Below are 19,678 nucleotides of genomic sequence, written 5' to 3'. Positions count from 1 at the left end.
GTCTACCCTCCTTTTTGTGCTGTCCCTAGAACCTCTCCTTGCTATGGTCCGAAATAACCCGGATATTAAGGGCATTAAAGTAGGAGAAGACGAACATAAACTGTCTGCCTTCACAGATGACATAGGGTTCTATATTACCAACCCTAGGACCACTTTACCGAATTTGGTCAAAACTCTGAAACAGTACGGCTAAATATCAAACTTCAAAATTTATGAATTTTGTTCTTTTGTTGGCGAAGTTTTATTTGGGAGGCCATTAACTTACCTGCTCTGTTACCTTGGGAGTAGTATTTTAAATTCAGTTTTTTAAGATATTTGTCATGGTCAGCAATTAATAAGGATCTAAGATCAGATCTAAGGTTATTGAGTTGGCGTTCTAAGATTATGTTTTGGGGGTTTTTTTTGTGTAACTTTTCAAGGTTGGAAATTTCTACTAGTATTGAGTTGATCGTGTTGTTTCTATTTTTTTTCTCTCTAGCGGTGATTTGAATTAAGAGACCTCTCGCATAAGCTTTGTGAGCACACCATAGAGTAGTGTTGTTAACGGACATATTATCATTTACATCAAAAAATTATTTTAGACCTTTTTTCATCACAGATCTATGTTTCTCCTGGGAGAGGATATATGTATTGTTTCTCCAAAGATAATTGTTGGGGCAATTTTGGTTCGAATTAATATCAAGAGTGATTGGAGCGTGATCAGACCATGTTAGGTTGTGAATACTAGCATTCGCTACTTTTGTGAGGAGATTTTTATCTGTGATGAAATAGTCTATTCTGGAGTACGTCTTATGAACATTGGAGAAGAAAGTAAAGTCTTTTTCTGTGGTATGAAGGTATCTCCAGGGATCGTACAGGTCTTCTGCTGAGAAAATGTTGGAAAGACCCTTTCTGGGAGCTTTTCCTTTCTTGGAGGTGTCCATATCAGGATCCATCGGTGCGTTGAAGTCTCCACAGATCAAGAGGTGGCCTTTCTGAATTTTTCTTGTCTTCCCAATCACTTTTTGGATGAATTGGTGGGGATTTTTATTGGGGGCATAAATATTGACAATGGTGTATGTCACGTTGTCTAAGGTGGCAACCAGAATTATGTATCTTCCTTGGGTGTCAGTTTTGAGATCTATTTGTTGGAACGATACAGTGTCTTTGATAGCTATAGCCACCCCTTTTTTTTTCTTTCTTTCGTTGCTGGAGAGGAAAATGTGGGGAAAATTATGATGTTTGAAGGTAGGTGTTTTATCCTTAGCGAAATGGGATTCCTGGATGCAAACAACATCACTTCCGAATTTAATTGCATCTGTCCACAATGCTTTTCTTTTATGAGGGCTGTTCAAGCCTTTGACATTGAAAGACATGAGTTTAAGTGGCATATCTTATCAGTTGAGGATGCTTTGTTGTAGAGTCAGTCTTGTAGGAGATAGTTTTTTTGTGGGTAGATGGTATATCATTGTGGCGTAGTAATATTGTTTTGCCAGTAGATGGTGGTGTTGCTTTAGAAATAGTGTACAGGCAGCAGAAAAAAAACAGAAAATGGTGAACGAACCAGGGAAGAAAAATCAACAAAAGCTTAGTAAAACTGTGAAAAAAGAATAGGAGTTGTTGTGCTCCAACTCCTGTGTACATGACTATGTACTTCCAATCGATTGGGGGTAAAAACTTGGAGAGAAGTCCAGTCAGGAATTATTCAAAATCTGGATTCCCTGAGCTGCAAAAGGCCCTTAAACATGGGCAAAAGAGATTTGTGAGGCCTCAGTTTGTGCCTGGACATTAAAACGTGTCATGAGAGGATTTTTTTTTTTTTTAATCGCCATGAGAGGATTTTTAAGTTGTTTTCCAGTCCTGGGAAATGGGACCAGGTGTAGTAGTGTCCATTTTGGTATTTTCTTGGTTTGGGAGTAGACCCCATGAGCGGAGGATTTTCAGACCCTGTTCCATTCCGTTAATAGTGTATGAGGTGCCTTTAAAATCTACCAGAATTTTTGTGGGGAAGCCCCATTTGTAAATTATGCCATGGTTTCTCAGCACTTTAGTGATCGAGTTTAGATTTTTGCGAGCTAAGATTGTCGCTTGTGAGAAATCCGAGTAAAGGATTATTCCAGAATACGGATCTGGGAGTGGCGAGTGGCGCCGAGCGAATTGCATCAGTTGTTCCTTGACATTGAAAAAGTGGATCCTAGCAATGACATCTCTAGGTATTTTCTCTGCTATGTAATGCGGTTTAGGTAGTCTATGTGCCCTGTCAATTTCCAGCTCTTGTTGAGGAGTGGCAGGGATTAGATCAGAAATCATGGTTTTAATGAAGCGTTTTAGGTCTGGTGGCTTCACATTCTCAGGTATACCTCTGAATTTTATATTATTTCTCCGATTTCTGTCTTCAATTTGTCCGACTTTGATCCTGAGTTGTCTCATTTCTTCTTCTAGATCAAAGTGGGAGTCCACTAATTCATTGTGCGCAGCAGTGAAATCGCACATTTTATTCTCCATATAATCCACTCTTTCTCCCAGAGCATCAATCTCCAATTTAGATTTGTGCATAAGGCTAATCATATCATGCTGTAATGCACCTCTTAAAGACATGATCATATCTTTAAAGGTAGTGTCCAGTACTGGTAAATCAGTAGTGGGCATAGCCTGTAGTTTTTGATCATAGGGATTTTTGTCCAGGCTGCAGGCAAGGCCTGTATGAGGTGTGTGAGGATTACCTTGTTCTGAGGAGATCCTCCTTTTCTGCCTCACTGGACTCAGCATGTCATCCAGGCGATCGCTGTCAGGCTGGGGCTGTGTAGCTGTGAGATTTTCTCCCTCATGGAGAGAGGGAGCAGCACGCCGTTCTGCATTGCAGTGAGGTGAGGGGGCAGCGCCATCTTGTCCTCTCTGCAGCCCAGCCGGGCTGCAGAATGCGCTGAGTTTGCGGGGTCCCTCACTGTTCTTCCTCTTAGCCGACATGTCTGCTACAGTCCCGGTAAGTTCCAGTATCGCTCTGTGTTGTTTAGGGCTCACAGGTTGCTGTGTAAGTTGCTCAGGGAGATCCGTTCTCAGAGAGCTCCCTCAGAATGCAGCCATACAGTTCTGCGGCTGACCACGCCCCCTATCAAACTTCAAAATTAACGTAACAAAGACAGAGATTTTGAACGTAAACATCAGTAGAGGGGAAGAACAGCTCCTGAGAGACGAGTTATTTCCCATGGCAGAAGGAACTTAAGTATTTGGGCATAAAATTGGCAAACTCGATTACATTTGTTTTTAAAATAAATGATATCCCTCTCTTAGATTAAATCAAAGGGGAAATAAAAAAAATTATAAATAGACCGATATCATGGAGAGGACGAATCAACATTCTGAAGATGGTACTTCTACCAAAGATATTGTATAAATTCCAAATGTTACCAGTGGAAATACCACAATATTACTTCAGAGCGTTGAATATTCTGTTAATGAATTTTGTATGGAAGAATAAAAAACATAGAATTTCCCTAAGGATATTGAAACAGGACAAGAAACGCGGAGGGCTGGCTGTCCCGGATATTAGGAAATACTATGAGGCGGCTGTCTTGTCTAGGGTAGTGAAGTGGGCCAAAGAGAAACAGGAAAAAAGATGGGTAAAAATTGAATATGCACTAAAACACAATTGGGAAGTATAATATGGAACCCCCCGCAATTTAGAGCACTAGATGAAAATACACACGTCTTGACACGCACTAAGAATTTGGGATAGGTTGTATAAACAAACAGATAGGGATTATAATTCACCTCTTATAGACTTGAAAGAAACTTGAATATTTTGCACCTGGAAAAAAAATAGTGGGAGGGAATTGGATAAAAAAAGGATAAAGCACAATTAAGATATATAATAAAAAGAGGAAAAATTATGACACTTCAGGAGTTGAAATGTAAGGAAGAATTAATGATAATGGATGAATGGCGATATCTCCAGCTGTCTCACTTTGTGCGGAGCCTACCCCAGCCAATCACGTCGGGGGAGGATCTTACACCATTGGAAAGACTCTGCACAGCAGAAAATACAAAAGGTATCACCTCAAAACTTTACAAGCTACTGTTGAAGGTGGACGAGGTGGAGACGCCCCCATTCATCCATAAATGGAAAAGGGAACTGGGAACACAAAGGGATAAAAGCACCATAGAATTTTTTTTAAACTTGACCCATGCCTCTGCCATCGATATCAGGACCGCAAAAATGAATTACAAATGTATAACAGGGTGGTATGCAACACCAGATAAAATAAGTAAATATAGGGAGGGACAGTCAGCGGATGGATGCACAACAAGGGGAACAATGGCACACATATGGTGGGAATGCCCCAAAATTAAAACTATTGGGAGGAAATTCTAGGCCTAATAAAAGAAATCACTAAGAAGGGGATTAAGAACGACCCATGGGTAGTCCTATTCCACGGAGGCGAAGAGATATTAAAACACTACAAGGAATCTCTGATTCCTCACTTATTGAATGCAGCCAAAAGGTTGATTCCAAAAAAATGGCAAGAAGCTGAAAGCCCACTAATATGGGAATGGATAGACTCGGTGAAAGAAACACATAGGATGGAGGAGCTGAAATACTGTACAAGAGAGGAAAAAATAGGATTCAAAGAAAAATGGATAAAGTGGAAAGAATTTTAAAAAACGTGGAGTTATGCGGAAAAACTAAGAATATCGGTATAAGAGTAAAAACCAGGGGGAAAGGTAAAACTACCAAACTAGGAGGATGAGGAGAGATGGGGAGGAGGGGGGGTAGGGCGGGGAGGGGGGGGGTGATGGGCGAGGGATCAGTAAGAAGTATGTGGGATGGGAGGTTTATATAGAAAATGTATCCTGGTTGTACCTACCAGAAATATAAAGGTGAATACCTTCTATGGTCTATGTATTTTATCACAAAAAAAAATATTGTTAATTGTTAATGAAAATATGTATATATATAAAAAAAAAAGACTTTCAAAGAAACTGTGTTTAATCCCACAAGCGTTAAGGCCCATACACACGATCAGACTTTTTGACAACAAACTTCAAAATGAGCAGGTTTTCAAAAAAATCAGACCGTGTGTACGCTCCATTGGACAAACTTTTTCGGTTTTCATTGGACAAAAGTTCGCTCTGCAAAAGGACAGACTTTTCGGCAACAAAAGTCCTATGGTGCAAAGTCCTATCGTGTATACAGAAGTCCATCTGACTTTTGTCCAAAGTACAAACACGTATGCTCAGAACCAATGTTAAAATCAACCAACAATAGCAGAAGTTGACAAAAGGGTGACGGTAAAGAGCAAAAAAGAGCTGAAAAAACACGTGATTTTGGGAAAGTTTGTTGAAAAAGTCCTGCCGTGTGTATGCATACCAAGTTCACGGCCGACACCCTTCAAATAAAAATCACAGATTCTTTATATAATTTATCATCCACTGCTTAGATCACTCACCAATGTTAGTGGCTGGTAAAAGAGAACCTGCAAACACACTTTTTCCCTTAGCAGGATGCAATACTCTGCAGATCTGTGATGGTGATATCAGATCTCCTCAGTAGCAGTCAATCCGGACCTCCAGCGGGCAATGTATTTTCCTTTTCAAAGTGTAATGGTCTGTAAAAGCCCAAAAGATATCCACTCCCGACTCTCCTCCACAGTGTATAATCAATCTCTCCAGAAAGGTGTGATCGGAAAATAAAGAAAGCACAGCATAGCATAAAATCCTGTAAAAAAGTCTCACGATCACACAAGTAGACATCAAATGTGATGTGGTAACACACTGCCCTGTGAGGACGTCTATCAACGAAGCGTACGTAGGGTGAGCTGCTGGAGGCATTGTTACCACATCACATTTGATGTCTACTCGTGGGATCGTGAGATCCGAATAGACACATATTATCTATGCCTGTTTTACCAGTGTCGGGAGACACTTTTTAATGTGAGTGCTATGTGGTTTAACCACTTCCATACCAGGCACTTACGCACCTTCCCGCCCATGCCAATTTTCAGCATCAGCACTGTCGCATTTTGAATGGCAATTGAGCGGTCGTGCGACGTGGCTCCCAAACAAAATTGGTGTCCCTTTTTCCCCACAAATAGAGCTTTCTTTTGGTGGTATTTGATCACCTCTGCGATTTTTTTTTTTTGCGCAACAACTAAAAAAAGACTGAAAATTTTGAAAAAAAAATATGTTTTTATTTTTTTCTGTTAATTTTTTTGTAAATAAGTACGTTTTCTCTTTCAATTACGGGCACTGATATGGCGGCACTGATGGGCACCGATGAGATGGCACTGATGGACATCGATGAGGTAGTACTGATGGGCACAGATGAGGTGGCACTGATTGGCGGCGCTGGTATGCGGCACTGATGGGCACACATAGGCGGCACTGATGGGCACACATAGGCGGCACAGATGGGCACTCATGGGCGGCACAGATGGGCACTCATGGGCGGCACAGATGGGCACTCATGGGCGGCACAGATGGGTGGCACTGATGGATACTTATGGGTGGCACAGATGGGCACTGATAGGTGGGCACTGGGCATGGATGGGCATTGTGGGGTGGCACTGATGGACATTGTGGGGCAGCACTGATCTACCCATGTTGCCAGTCAGTGCCCATTTGTAGGCACTGATTGGCATCTTTTTTTTTTAAAAAGCTTTTTTTTTTTTTTCAATGCTTTTTTTTTGGCCAGACGCGAGTGAGGAAGAGCCATCAACGGCTCTTCCTGTTTACATCGTGATCAGCCGTGATTGGACACGGCTGATCACGTGGTAAAGAGTCTCCGCCGGAGGCTCTTTAACGAGATCGGAGATGCAGGGTGTCAGACTGACACCCCGCATCACCGATCGCCTCGCGGCATGAAATCCTGCAGGACGTCCTGTCAGGATTTCAGAACCACTTCCCGGACGTAAATCGGCCATAGGCCGGGCGGGAAGTGGTTAATCACTTGCCAACCAGGCCAATTCTGACATTTCTCTCCTAAATGTAAAAATCACAATTTTTTTGCTATAAAATTACATAGAACCCCCAAACATTATATATGCTTTTTTATCAGAGACCCTAGAGAATACAATGGCGGTCATTTTTTTCAAACACGTTTTTTTTGGTGAAAAATGCTTAAAAAAAAACAGTAAAGTTAGCCCAATTTGTTTGCATAATGTGAACGATGAATTTACGCCAAGTAAATAGATACCCAACATGTCACGCTTCAAAATTGTACACGCTCGTGGAATGGCGCCAAACTTCTGTACTTAAAAATCCCCATAGGTGACACAAATGTTTTACTGGTTACATGTTTTGCGTTACAGAAGAGGTCTAGGGCTAGAATTATTTCTCTTGCTCTAATGTTCGTGGCGACGCCTTACATGTGTGGTTTGAATACCGTTTTCATATGTGGGCGGGACTTACATATGCGTCGGCTTCTGAGTGCAAACACACGGGGACAGGGCACTTTAAAAATATATAAATATATATTTTATTGTTAATTTTACTTTACATTTTTTAGTTTGACACTTTTTAAAAAATAAAAACTTTTTTTGATCACTTTTATTCCTATTACAAGGAATGTAAACAGCCCTTGTAATAGGAATATAGCATGACAGGTCCTTTTTACAGTGAAATATGGGGTCAATAAGACCCCACATCTCACCTCTAGGCTGGGAAGCCTAAAATAAGAAAAAAGATCTCGGCTTCCCAGCCGAGGTGACGCAGTTTGTTTGAATGCAGAGGCCGGGCGTGACGTCGTAACAACAAAATTAGGGGCTCTTTTGATACCAAGCCAAGGTCAGGTAGACCAAGAAAGATTGCAGCCACAACTGGCGGGCGAATTGCTCAGGATACAAAGAAAAACGCACAGGAGAAATACAGGCTGCTCTCCAAAAAGACGGTGTGGTTGAAGCAGAATTCAACGATACTTGAACATCAAAGAGCTGCATGGTTGAGCTGCCAGAAGAAAGCCTTTACTGTGCCAATACCACAAAAAAGCTAATGAGGCATGTCAAGGTGTTGTTGAGCATATTGTAACCAGGCTTTTATGTGGAACTTGTGCAGTAAAGGCTTCTTTCTGGCAACTTGACCATGCAGCTCTTTGTTGTTCAAGTATCATTGTATTGCGCTCCTTAACCACTTAAGACCCGGACCTTTAGGCAGCTAAAGGACCTGGCCAGTTTTTGCGATTCGGCAGTGCGTCGCTTTAACTGACAATTGCGCGGTCGTGCGACATGGCTTCCAAACAAAATTGGCGTCCTTTTTTCCCCACAAATAGAGCTTTCATTTGGTGGTATTTGATCACCTCTGCGGTTTTTATTTTTTGCGCTATAAACAAAAATAGAGCGACAATTTTGAAAAAATATCCCCCAAAAATATCTGAGGAAATTTTTTTTTTTTTAGTTTAGGCCGATACGTATTCTTCTACCTATTTTTGGTAAAAAAAAATCGCAATAAGCGTTTATTGATTGGTTTGCGCAAAATTTATAGCGTTTACAAAATAGGGGATAGTTTTATTGCATTTTTATTAATTATTTATTTTTTACTACTAATGGCGGCGATCAGCGATATTTTTCATTAAAGCGACATTATGGCGGACACTTCGGATAATTTTGACACATTTTTGGGACCATTGTCATTTTCACAGCAAAAAATGCATTAAAAATGCATTTTTTACTGTGAAAATGACAATTGCAGTTTGGGAGTTAACCACAAGGGGGCGCTGAAGGGGTTAAGTGTGACCTCATTTGTGTTTCTAACTGTAGGGGGGTGTGGCTGTAGGTGTGACGTCATTGATTGTGTTTCCCTATTAAAGGGAACACACGATTAATGACGGTGCCACAGTGAAGAACGGGGAAGCTGTGTTTACACACAGCTCTCCCCGTTCTTCAGCTCCGGGGACCGATCGCGGGACTCCAGCGGCAATCGGGTCCGCTGGTCCCGCGGTCACGGAGCTTCGGACCGGGTCTCGGGCGCGCGCCCACGACCCATGGGTGGGCACTTAAAGAGGACGTACCTGTACGTGCTTGTGCCCAGCCGTGCCATTCTGCCAACGTATATGTGCAGGAGGCGGTCCTTAAGTGGTTAAAAACAACCACAACATCTTTTTCCAGAGCAGCCTGTATTTCTCCTGAGGTTACCTGTGGAGTTTTTATTTGTATCCCGAACTCTTCCTGTGGCAGTTGTGGCTGAGATCTTTCTTGATCTACCTGACCATGGCTTGGTATGAAAAGATCCCCATGTTTTCCACTTCTTCTTAAAGCGGGGGTTCACCCTATCGACGAAAAAAAAAATTTTTTTTTTTATTTTACCATAAAATCAGGCATTGTAGCGCGAGCTACAGTATGCCTGTCCCGAATTTTTTACCCCCGTACTCACCTTGTTCTCGTAGATTGAAGATACCGGGGAATGGGCGTGCCTATGGAGACGGAGGATGATTGACGGCCGGCTCTGGCGCGTCACGCTTCTCCGGAAATAGCCGAAATAGGCTTGGTCTTCACGACGCGTGCGCATAGCCTGTGCGCAGTCGCCGTGAAGAGCCGAGACCTACTCCGGCTGTCTTCGGGGAGAGTGACGTGCCAGGGCCGGCCGTCAATCATCCTCCCTCTCCATAGGCACGCCCATTCCCCGCGGGAGCCGAAAAATACGATCTCCGATTACAAGGTGAGTCCGGGGTTAAAAAAATCGGGACAGGCATACTGTAGCTCGCGCTACAATGCCTGTCTCGATGGTAAAATGTGTCGGGGGGGGGGTGAACTACCGCTTTAAGTGATTTAACAGTACTGACTGGCTTTGGATATTTTTTTTATATCCTTTTTCATCTCTGTAAAGTTTCATTACCTTGTTACGCAGGTCTTTTGACTGTTCTTTTCAACCTCCTGATGGTTCAGTGTCTAGCCTGCTTAGTGCATCCATGTGAGAGCCAACAAACTCATTGACTATTTATACACAGACACTAATTGTGATTTAAAAAGCCACAAATGTTGGAAATTAACCTTTAATTGGCCTTTTAACCTGTGTGTGCCATCTTGTGTATGTAGCAAAGCCAAGCATTCCAGGGTATGCAAACTTTTTATCATCTGCTGATTTATTTTATCATGATTTTAAAAAGATCCAGAAAACTATGCGATAATAAATGGCTTCATGTGATTGCTATCCTTAAATAAAAGACTATTGGTACACAAATGTCGTGCCACAAACACAAACGTAGTGACGTACCCTGAGGGATTAAAGCTCTTGAGCGCCACCCTTTTGGGCCCCCTCGGCTAATTTCGTGTTTGGTGAGCATTGATTCCGAGCATGCGTGTTTGTACTTTAGACTATTGTGTGACGGATTTGTGTACTGACTATGAAAAAATCTGATGACAAATCGTTGTCTGCGGAAAAAAACATTTGTTGGCCGAAAGTTGGACAACAATTGTCAAAAAGAGCGTACTAACGGTCAGATTTTAGGACAACAGTCTGTCAGCAGACAATCCCCATCCAACAATCGTATTGTGTGCATGAGGCTTAGGAATTAAGCCGCGTACACACGATCAGAAAATCGTACGGAAAATACCGCTTTTTGAAGCGATAATCGGATCGTTAGTACAGAGCTTTCGAGAGTCGATCACGACAGTTCATCCGATCGGACATGCACGAAAAATGTTTTTGCGCGATGCCTGATCGCACGATTTTCGTTTAAATAGTACAGCTGTCGTGCGAAAATGCAATACAAATGTATTACAACACACGACATCACTTCGGATTTTCTAGTCTTTCGTATGAGAATTTTTGTGACTTTAGTACACGCTTATGAATTTGATCTGAGATTAGCATGCAAAATAATAATAATAAAAAACGCACAATCATTCGTCTGATAATCTCTCCGTCTGTACCAGACATTAGTAAACTGCAATATAATAATTGTTTGTTTTTGGATTTGCTACTGCTTTATTCAGTAGTACTTTTGACCTCTTAAGAAGTAATAAAGACCTGGCATACACTTAATTACATATTAATGGGCATGCACCTCACATGACCTGTAGAACACCCATGTTTATGGAATACAATCCTGTGTACACACCCATGAAAGACACATAGAAAGTGGGGAATCACGTCAGGTGGCATTCTAAGGGAGGTTTGCTAAGAATGGAGCAAATTTGCAGTGTAACCAATCAGCTTGTAGCTTTCATTGCCAAAACTTGAGTGTACAAGCTGAAGTTAGAAGCTGATTGGTCAGTACACACACACAGAGCTGCTCCAGTAACAGACCCCCCTCATTGTGTGCGGGTGGGCTGGCTCTGTCCTCACCTGCTGCCAAGCTAGATGTGTGAAGTGCACAGAGCACTCAGTATTCACTCACCTCCTTCCACCACTGACACAGAGAGAGAGAGGAAGTGAGGGAGGGGCCGGCCTCCATTCAGAGGGTGATGAGAACACCGAGCACACCGAAGCACACAGCGCTACGGCGACGGACACCCCGGGAGGAGGGGGGCAGCACGGGACCGACTACCTGGCCAGTCTAATAACGTCCCCGCCTCCACACTGCTCGCCGTCTAGTCAGGACTTCTCATTAGTCTGTGATAAGGAAGGACGTGTTATAACATCACTCAGTCAACGGACGGCGGTATACATAGACCAGCTCAGGACTCCACCTGTGATATACCGGCTGTGGACCCTGTATTGAGACTCCACCTGTGATATACATAGACCTGGCTCAGGACCCTGTATTGGGACTCCACCTGTGATATACATAGACCTGGCTCAGGACCCTGTATTGGGACTCCACCTGTGATATACATAGACCTGGCTCAGGACCCTGTATTGGGACTCCACCTGTGATATACATAGACCTGGCTCAGGACCCTGTATTGGGACTCCACCTGTGATATACATAGACCTGGCTCAGGACCCTGTATTGGGACTCCACCTGTGATATACATAGACCTGGCTCAGGACCCTGTATTGAGACTCCATCTGTGATATACCGGCTCAGGACCCTGTATTGGGACTCCACCTGTGATATACATAGACCTGGCTCAGGACCCTGTATTGAGACTCCATCTGTGATATACCGGCTCAGGACCCTGTATTGGGACTCCACCTGTGATATACATAGACCCAGCTTGGGACCCTGTATTGGGACTCCACCTGTGATATACTGGCTCAGGACCCTGTATTGAGACTCCACCTGTGATATACTGGCTCAGGACCCTGTATTGGGACTCCACCTGTGATATACTGGCTCAGGAGCCTGTATTGGGACTCCACCTGTGATATACTGGCTCTGCAGCCTGTCTTGGGACTCCACCTGTGATATACTGGCTCAGGACCCTGTATTGGGACTCCACCTGTGATATACATAGACCTGGCTCAGGACCCTGTATTGGGACTCCACCTGTGATATACTGGCTCAGGACCCTGTATTGGGACTCCACCTGTGATATTCTGTCTCAGGACCCTGTATTGGGACTCCACCTGTGATATACTGTCTCAGGACCCTGTATTGGGACTCCACCTGTGATATACTGGCTCAGGACCCTGTATTGAGACTCCACCTGTGATATACTGGCTCAGGACCCTGTATTGGGACTCCACCTGTGATATACTGGCTCAGGACCCTGTATTGGGACTCCACCTGTGATATACTGGCTCAGGACCCTGTATTGAGACTCCACCTGTGATATACTGGCTCAGGAGCCTGTATTGGGACTCCACCTGTGATATACTGGCTCAGGAGCCTGTATTGGGACTCCACCTGTGATATACTGGCTCAGGACCCTGTATTGGGACTCCACCTGTGATATACTGGCTCAGGACCCTGTATTGAGACTCCACCTGTGATATACTGGCTCAGGAGCCTGTATTGGGACTCCACCTGTGATATACTGGCTCAGGAGCCTGTATTGGGACTCCACCTGTGATATACTGGCTCAGGAGCCTGTATTGGGACTCCACCTGTGATATACTGGCTCAGGAGCCTGTATTGGGACTCCACCTGTGATATACTGGCTCAGGACCCTGTATTGGGACTCCACCTGTGATATACTGGCTCAGGAGCCTGTATTGGGACTCCACCTGTGATATACATAGCCCTGGCTCGGGACCCTGTATTGAGACTCCACCTGTGCTATACATAGACCTGGCTTAGGACCCTGTATTGAGACTCCACCTGTGATATACATAGACCTTGCTCAGGACCCTGTATTGAGACTCCACCTTTGATATATAGACATATAGTTGCTATGTGAGATGAGGTTCAGGAATGGCAGTCTGTTGACCGTCGTGTGTTTGGCTGCTTTCTTCTCCTTGTCGTGGTACACAACATGGTACAGAGACAAAGGTAAGACTACACCTGGAGAGGGCTTACATCTACTCTGCATGGGGGGACGAGGGGAGTCCATAAGAATGATGACCGTCCAAGGGGGACACAGAGTCCAACATGGGGACGCAGAGAGCACATACATGTCTGATCCCCTGGGATGGGAACATTTTTGGTGGAAATCCTTAAATTGGCGACAAATCCCATTAAAAGCCTAGGTTCACTTTGGAGCGATTTGTCATGCGATTTCATAGATCAAATCGCATGACAAGTCGCAGCCTATTGGAGGCAATGGCACTGTTCCAATCGGTGCGACACCGATTTTGTGGCGCTGCACTGATTTGCAAAAGTATTTTCTGCACGACTTTTGCAGATTTTTAGGTGCAACTTCAATAGACGTCTGTGTATGAAGCCACACATATGTCTATCAAGTAGCACCTAAAATCGCGCTGACCTTGCTGCTTTGAAATGGCGCTACTTAAAGTGAGGTAGCGCGATTTCAAAGTAGCATCAATGTGAACCAGGGCTAAAGTCTATAAGGGTCAGATCTTGCCATTGCAGCGGACCTTTGCTCATAAACTTGCCTTAGTTTCAAATTTTTGCAGCACATTCCCATGTACAGATTTCGGGTACAGCAGCCAATACGTTTGAATGGGCTACTGTACCCATGAGAAACACAGGGAAATATTTATTTGAAATCGCACTTAATCGCATGGTGCTGTATAGTGCCATGCGGTTTAGTGTGTGCACAATTGTGTCGCGGTTATTGATGCATACCTCTAGGACATGGATATGCAATTGGCGGACCTCCAGCTGTGGCAAAACTACAAGTCCCATCATGCCTCTGTCTCTGGTTGTCGTGCTTGTGGCTGTCAGATTCTTGCTAAGTCTCATGGGAATTGTAGTTCTGCAACAGCTGGAGGTCCGCTAATTGCATATACCTGCTCTAGGAGTTCATGGCACCCTTGCATGTTGGGCACAGAGCAGTGCATTTTGCCTCCGGGTTGGTAATGCATGCGCTTTTGCGAGTGCTCTTGACCTGCACAAGCTTGAACCTAGAAGCTGAAGTCCGGGTATGGATTTTATTACATAGTTATGTTGGTCCAGCTTGGAGCAATGTAGGTCTTCATATGCCATGCCTGCAGGATTGCTGTGGAAGCTGAGAATCGCTGTTGTCGTTGCAACTTCTACACTTGTCTTTGGGTCCTGTGATGAGACCACTCACTTGGAATGGACACCACTCACAGAACACCTTGCTCTTTTCTCAAAAGGGCAGTGATGTCACAATCTACATTTGCTAACAAATATGCAAGGTGTTCTGTGAATGGCGCCACCCACAGCACAGGGCAGCTGCTCTGCATCCATCTTTGTGATTTTTGATTATGGATTTAATTTTCTCCTTTTGTCTACACATTGAAACAAAGGGGTTCTGTAGGTTTCCTGGTATTATTTGAAGTCGATGATTAATTGCGCAACTTATGATACACTTTATTTTTACTTTTTATTGTCACATAGAAAATACAGACCTTTTTTAAATAACAAGCTTGGGGGATGCCTCAGACTGTATTCACACTATAACAGCATGTGAATGCGTACAAATAGCAGCTACTGATCTGTCCACTGTTGTGTCAATCAAAATGAGGGCAGACCTGATGGGGAAGTAGTTTCTGTTCCCATCAGGCCCCGCCCAGTGCGCCCACCACAGTACAAAACTCCCAGCCATGTGCCTGTCAGTGTGATGAGCGAGTGGCCGGGGAGGGAGCTCACTGAGGAAGTGTACAGTATAGACACCCTCCATCCCAGGACTAGACTGACAGATTCATGTACCCGTCTCTGGTGCTGACAGTTTTGGTGTCTGCCACCCTTTGAGTTCCTCCTAAGTGTGTTATAATAACATGTGTTTATGGCAGCCCATCCATTCTGAGGGGCCATATCACACTTTTGTGGTTTGGTAACTCACGGTATACATGTTGGTAAAATGCGGTGATAAGCTTTTTAAATGGTGCCCCTGCATCGTGGCACACTGTGTACTGCTAGCGTTTTGGATTACAAAAAAAAGGGTCCTGTACAATTTTTGGATAAATTGAGATGCATTGGAACATTATACATTGCTGGAATGCTATTTGTAAACTCAAAACCAAAAATGTAATATTGCAGCTTTCCAATCCTTGACGTGGCTGCTGCATTCGTTTTTATTTTTATTTATTTTTTCCTCCATTGTTTTCACCTGGTGATTTGGCTAGTAACACGCCTCCTGTATTTGGGTGCCCAACTCTGGATGAAGGAGCACAGGGGGCACCTTTAGGACAGCAGCATTGTCAGTGCTTAATCATTATGATCAAGCACTGAGTTAGTGTGAAATGCGTCAGCTTTTATCTGTTTTTTTTGCTGTGGAATGTATTTTTGTGATTTGATTTTACAATAAAAGGAACGTTTTTTGGAGTGCGGCTGTCCAAACCTTCTTTTGTATTCCTACCCCCTGTCGGTGGTAATGGTTTGGTTCAACACTCTAATTGCTACATCTACAGGACCGCTTCTTCTTTTGAAAAACCGACTTGGGGCCCCTTTCACACTGGTGTGCTTTTCCAGAGCGACATGTAACTGTTCACACGGCAGGTGCGCTACACTTTGAAATTTCTGCATGCTGCATCTTTGGTACAGTTTTTCAAAAGCACAGCAAAAAGGCACCTTCCATTGTAAGTCAAAGAGAATGCATATCAGTGTGAAAAAGTGATTGTATTGTAAAGTGTTTGTTATTCAAAAAAATTTAAATAAATGTTATACTTGCCTGCTCTATACAGTTGGTTTTGCACAGAACAGCCCAGATCCTCCTCTTCTCGGGTCCCTCTTCTGTGCTCCTGGCCCCTCCCTCCTGTTTAGTGCCCCCACAGCAAGTAGCTTGCTATGGGGGCACCTGAGCCGAGAAACGGCTCCCTGTGTCCACTCAGACACGGAGCCCCCCACCCAGCCCCCTCTCTCCTGATTGGCTAAATTATTTTGATTGACAGGAACGGGAGCCAATGGCGCCATGCTGCTGTCTCAGCCAATGAGGAGGGGAGTTCCAGGCAGCTTAGACACTCCTTGCAACATCGCTGAATAAAGACAGGCTTGAGTAAGTATTAGGAGGGCTGCTGCACACAGAAGACTTTTTTTTTTTTATCTTAATGCATAGAATGAATTAGGATAAAAAACCTTCTGCCTCTACAATCCCTTTAAAGCGGATCTCCCACGTCCATACGTGTTTTTTTCTCCCTAGTAGGTCAATCGTTAATAGTAAAGATTAGAAGAACTCACTTATTTGGTGTGCAGAGTCCACTTATTAGCGATTCCGTCTGCTATTTACACTTATATTCTGGTTGCAGCACTGTTCCCATTTTGAAAGCTCTGCAATGAACACTGAGAGCTATGAGAGAAGCTCCCAGAGCACACTGCGTGGTACGGGAAGTGACACAATGCCCGAAGAATACCCGCAGTTGTGCAGACCGGAAGCCTCATCAAACTAAAGGTACTGTACAGATCTGAAAATTAAAAACCTCCGTTTTAAACCTTTTTAATGTCGGCAGTACAAATAGGCTAATGTTGCAATTGGGGTAAAGTGGTTGTAGAATCCTGACTGGACGTCATATGACGTCCTCAGGATTCTGAGCCGCTGCGCGCCACCGGGGGCGCGCATCGCGGCGATCGTTGTTGCAGGGTGTCAGTCTGACACCCCGCAACACTGATCACGGTAAAGAGTCTCTCACGGAGGCTCTTTACCACGTGATCAGCCGTGTCCAACCACGCCTGATCACGATGTAAACAGGAAGAGCCGTTGATGGCTCTTCCTCACTCGCGTCTGACAGACGCGAGTAGAGGAGAGCCGATCGGCGGCTCTCCTGACGGGGGGGTTCGCGCTGATTGTTTATCAGCGCAGCCCCCCCTCGGATCGCCACACTGGACCACCAGGGAAGGGCAAACAAAAAAAAAAAGTCTGAAAAAAAAAAGCATTAAAAAATAGAAAAAGATGCCAATTAGTGCCCACAAATGGGCACTGACTGGCAACATGGGTAAATCGGTGCCGCCCCACAGTGTCCATCAGTGCCACCCCACAGTGTCCATCAGTGCCACCCCACAGTGTCCATCAGTGCCACCCCACAGTGTCCATCTGTGCCGCCCATGAGTGCCCATCTGTGCCTCCCATGAGTGCCCATCTGTGCCGCCCATGAGTGCCCATCTGTGCCGCCCATGAGTGCCCATCTGTGCCGCCCATGAGTGCCCATCTGTGCCGCCCATGAGTGCCCATCTGTGCCGCCCATGAGTGCCCATCTGTGCCGCCCATGAGTGCCCATCTGTGCCGCCCATGAGTGCCCATCTGTGCCGCCCATGAGTGCCCATCTGTGCCGCCCATGAGTGCGCATACCAGCGCCGCCAATCAGTGCCACCTCATCTGTGCCTGTCAGTACTACCTCATCGATGTCCATCAGTGCCATCTCATCGGTGCCCATCAGTGCCGCCATAGCAGTGCCCGTAATTGAAAGAGAAAACTTACTTATTTACAAAAAAAATTACAGAAAAAAATAAAAACGTAATTTTTTTTCTAAATTTTCCGTCTTTTTTTAGTTGTTGCGAAAAAAAAAATTTTTTGCAGAGGTGATCAAATACCACCAAAAGAAAGCTCTATTTGTGGGGAAAAAAGGACGCCAATTTTGTTTGGGTACAGTGTAGCATGACCGCGCAATTGCCATTCAAAGTGCGACAGTGCTGAAAGCTGAAAATTGGCTTGGGCGGGAAGGTGCGTAAGTGCCTGGTATGGAAGTGGTTAAGGACCAGGCCTACTTCTGACATTTTGTTTAAGTTAAAATTAGTACTTTTTGATAAAATATTTTAGAACCCCCCCCAAATATAATAATATAAAAAATAAATAAATAGCAGAGACCCTAGAGAATAAAATGGGGATTGTTGCAATATTTTATGTCACGCAGTGTTTGCTCGTAACAAATGCAATTTGATTGTTAAAAAAAATACACATTTTTTTGAATAAAAAAAACCCATAAAATTTAGCTCAATTTATTTGTATAATGTGAAAGATGTTACGCCGAGTAAATAGATACCTAACGTGACATGCGTTAAAATTTTGCGCTTGATCCTGTTGCATTGGAAGAGTGCATCTGCTCCTGATATTCAAATGTTGTATCGTATGGTGAATAAGGTCTTACCCATCTTTAAGTGCATATATAAGGGCAGGGCTTGTCCCAAAAAGTTTACCAAAATCTGGCAGCCCTGTCTGGATATTGCGGCCTCCTTCTGGAAGGATACCCCACTCTCTCAACCATAATGGGCTATAGGCAGGTGGGATGAGGGTTGTTCTGGTAGTTGCTGGATGGCTGGGGGGTGGTTGGGACGCAAGCGGATCTGGCTGTGGGGGTGGGTGGGTTCATGGCCAGGGCAGTTGCTTGGGGGTGTGAGTGTGTGAGTGAGTGTGTGTGTGTGGACAGGTGGAATGTACTACAACTGATAGGTATTTATACTATTTACTGTGTTTCTACGATATGGGGCCAAGTGCGGTCCACGGTGAATACCCTGGAGCACTTGTTGTTATGGTTCCTCCGTTGAGGAACTGGGGTACTTACTCTCGGGGAAAAGTTGATGTCTGCTATGAAAATGTTGAATCTGCGCTAATCTATGCAAGAGCTGTAACTGTTAGGCTTCATTTCCACTGGCGTTTTTACAGCCACTGTTGTTAGGCTTTTTTACAGCTTAAAAACGCCTGTCCATGTTTATTTTGTAAAAAAAAAAAAAAAAAAAAAAAAAAATTTTTTTTTTGTGAGCTGCAGCTTTAAAAATGCCGCGGTCGCGTTTTTGAGCGTTTTTGCGCGTTTTTGAGCGTTTTTTAACGTCTGGCGTTTTTACAGCTCTACTCTGGAGCTTCAGAACGCCCTGGTCCCGCGTTTTTTTTACAGCTCAAAAACGTCTATGCCACTTGCAGCTCAAAACTGCCTATGTGGGAATGAAGCCATAGTATAACATGGACAGGCGTTTTTAAGCTGTAAAAAACGCTCAGAAACGTGGCTGTAAAAACGCCAGTGGAAATGAGGCCTTACTGTGCCTTTTTAATGATTGTATTTGCAGAAAACAAAGTAAAAAAAAAAAAAAATTGCGCTTGTAGAATGGCAACAAACTACAGTGCTTAAAAAGGAGAGAAGTGCCAGAATAGGCCCAATGGAGAAGTGGTTAAAAAAATAAAAATAAATAAAATATCTTTTATTCCTATTACAAGAAATGTAAACATGCCTTGTAATAGAGTTAAGCATGACGGGCCCTCTTTATTGCAAGATCTGGGGTCAAAAAGACCTAAAATCTTACATTTAGGCTGCACTTCACAACTGAGCATTTCATCCTCAGGGAGAAAGTTGCGTGTTTTTTGCCGTGATT

The 19,678-nt window shown here is 43.9% G+C and overlaps 1 protein-coding gene across 1 annotated transcript in view; it reads left to right on the top strand.

Annotated features, from left to right (window-relative positions):
• Nucleotides 1–11,156: 11,156 nt before the first annotated feature.
• MGAT4D (MGAT4 family member D) overlaps nt 11,157–19,678 on the top strand; it is a 168,154-nt gene continuing 159,632 nt past the window's right edge. The window contains exon 1 of the mRNA XM_040331296.1: nt 11,157–13,288. Within this exon, the coding sequence (XP_040187230.1) occupies nt 13,198–13,288 (91 nt within the window). The 5' untranslated portion in view covers nt 11,157–13,197. The remainder of the gene's footprint in view (nt 13,289–19,678) is intronic.

This window comes from Rana temporaria, chromosome 1, assembly GCF_905171775.1.
Source record: "Rana temporaria chromosome 1, aRanTem1.1, whole genome shotgun sequence".
Lineage (NCBI taxonomy): Eukaryota > Metazoa > Chordata > Amphibia > Anura > Ranidae > Rana > Rana temporaria.
Note: the sequence above shows the minus strand (reverse complement) of the source record. Positions and strands in the feature narration are given on the sequence as shown.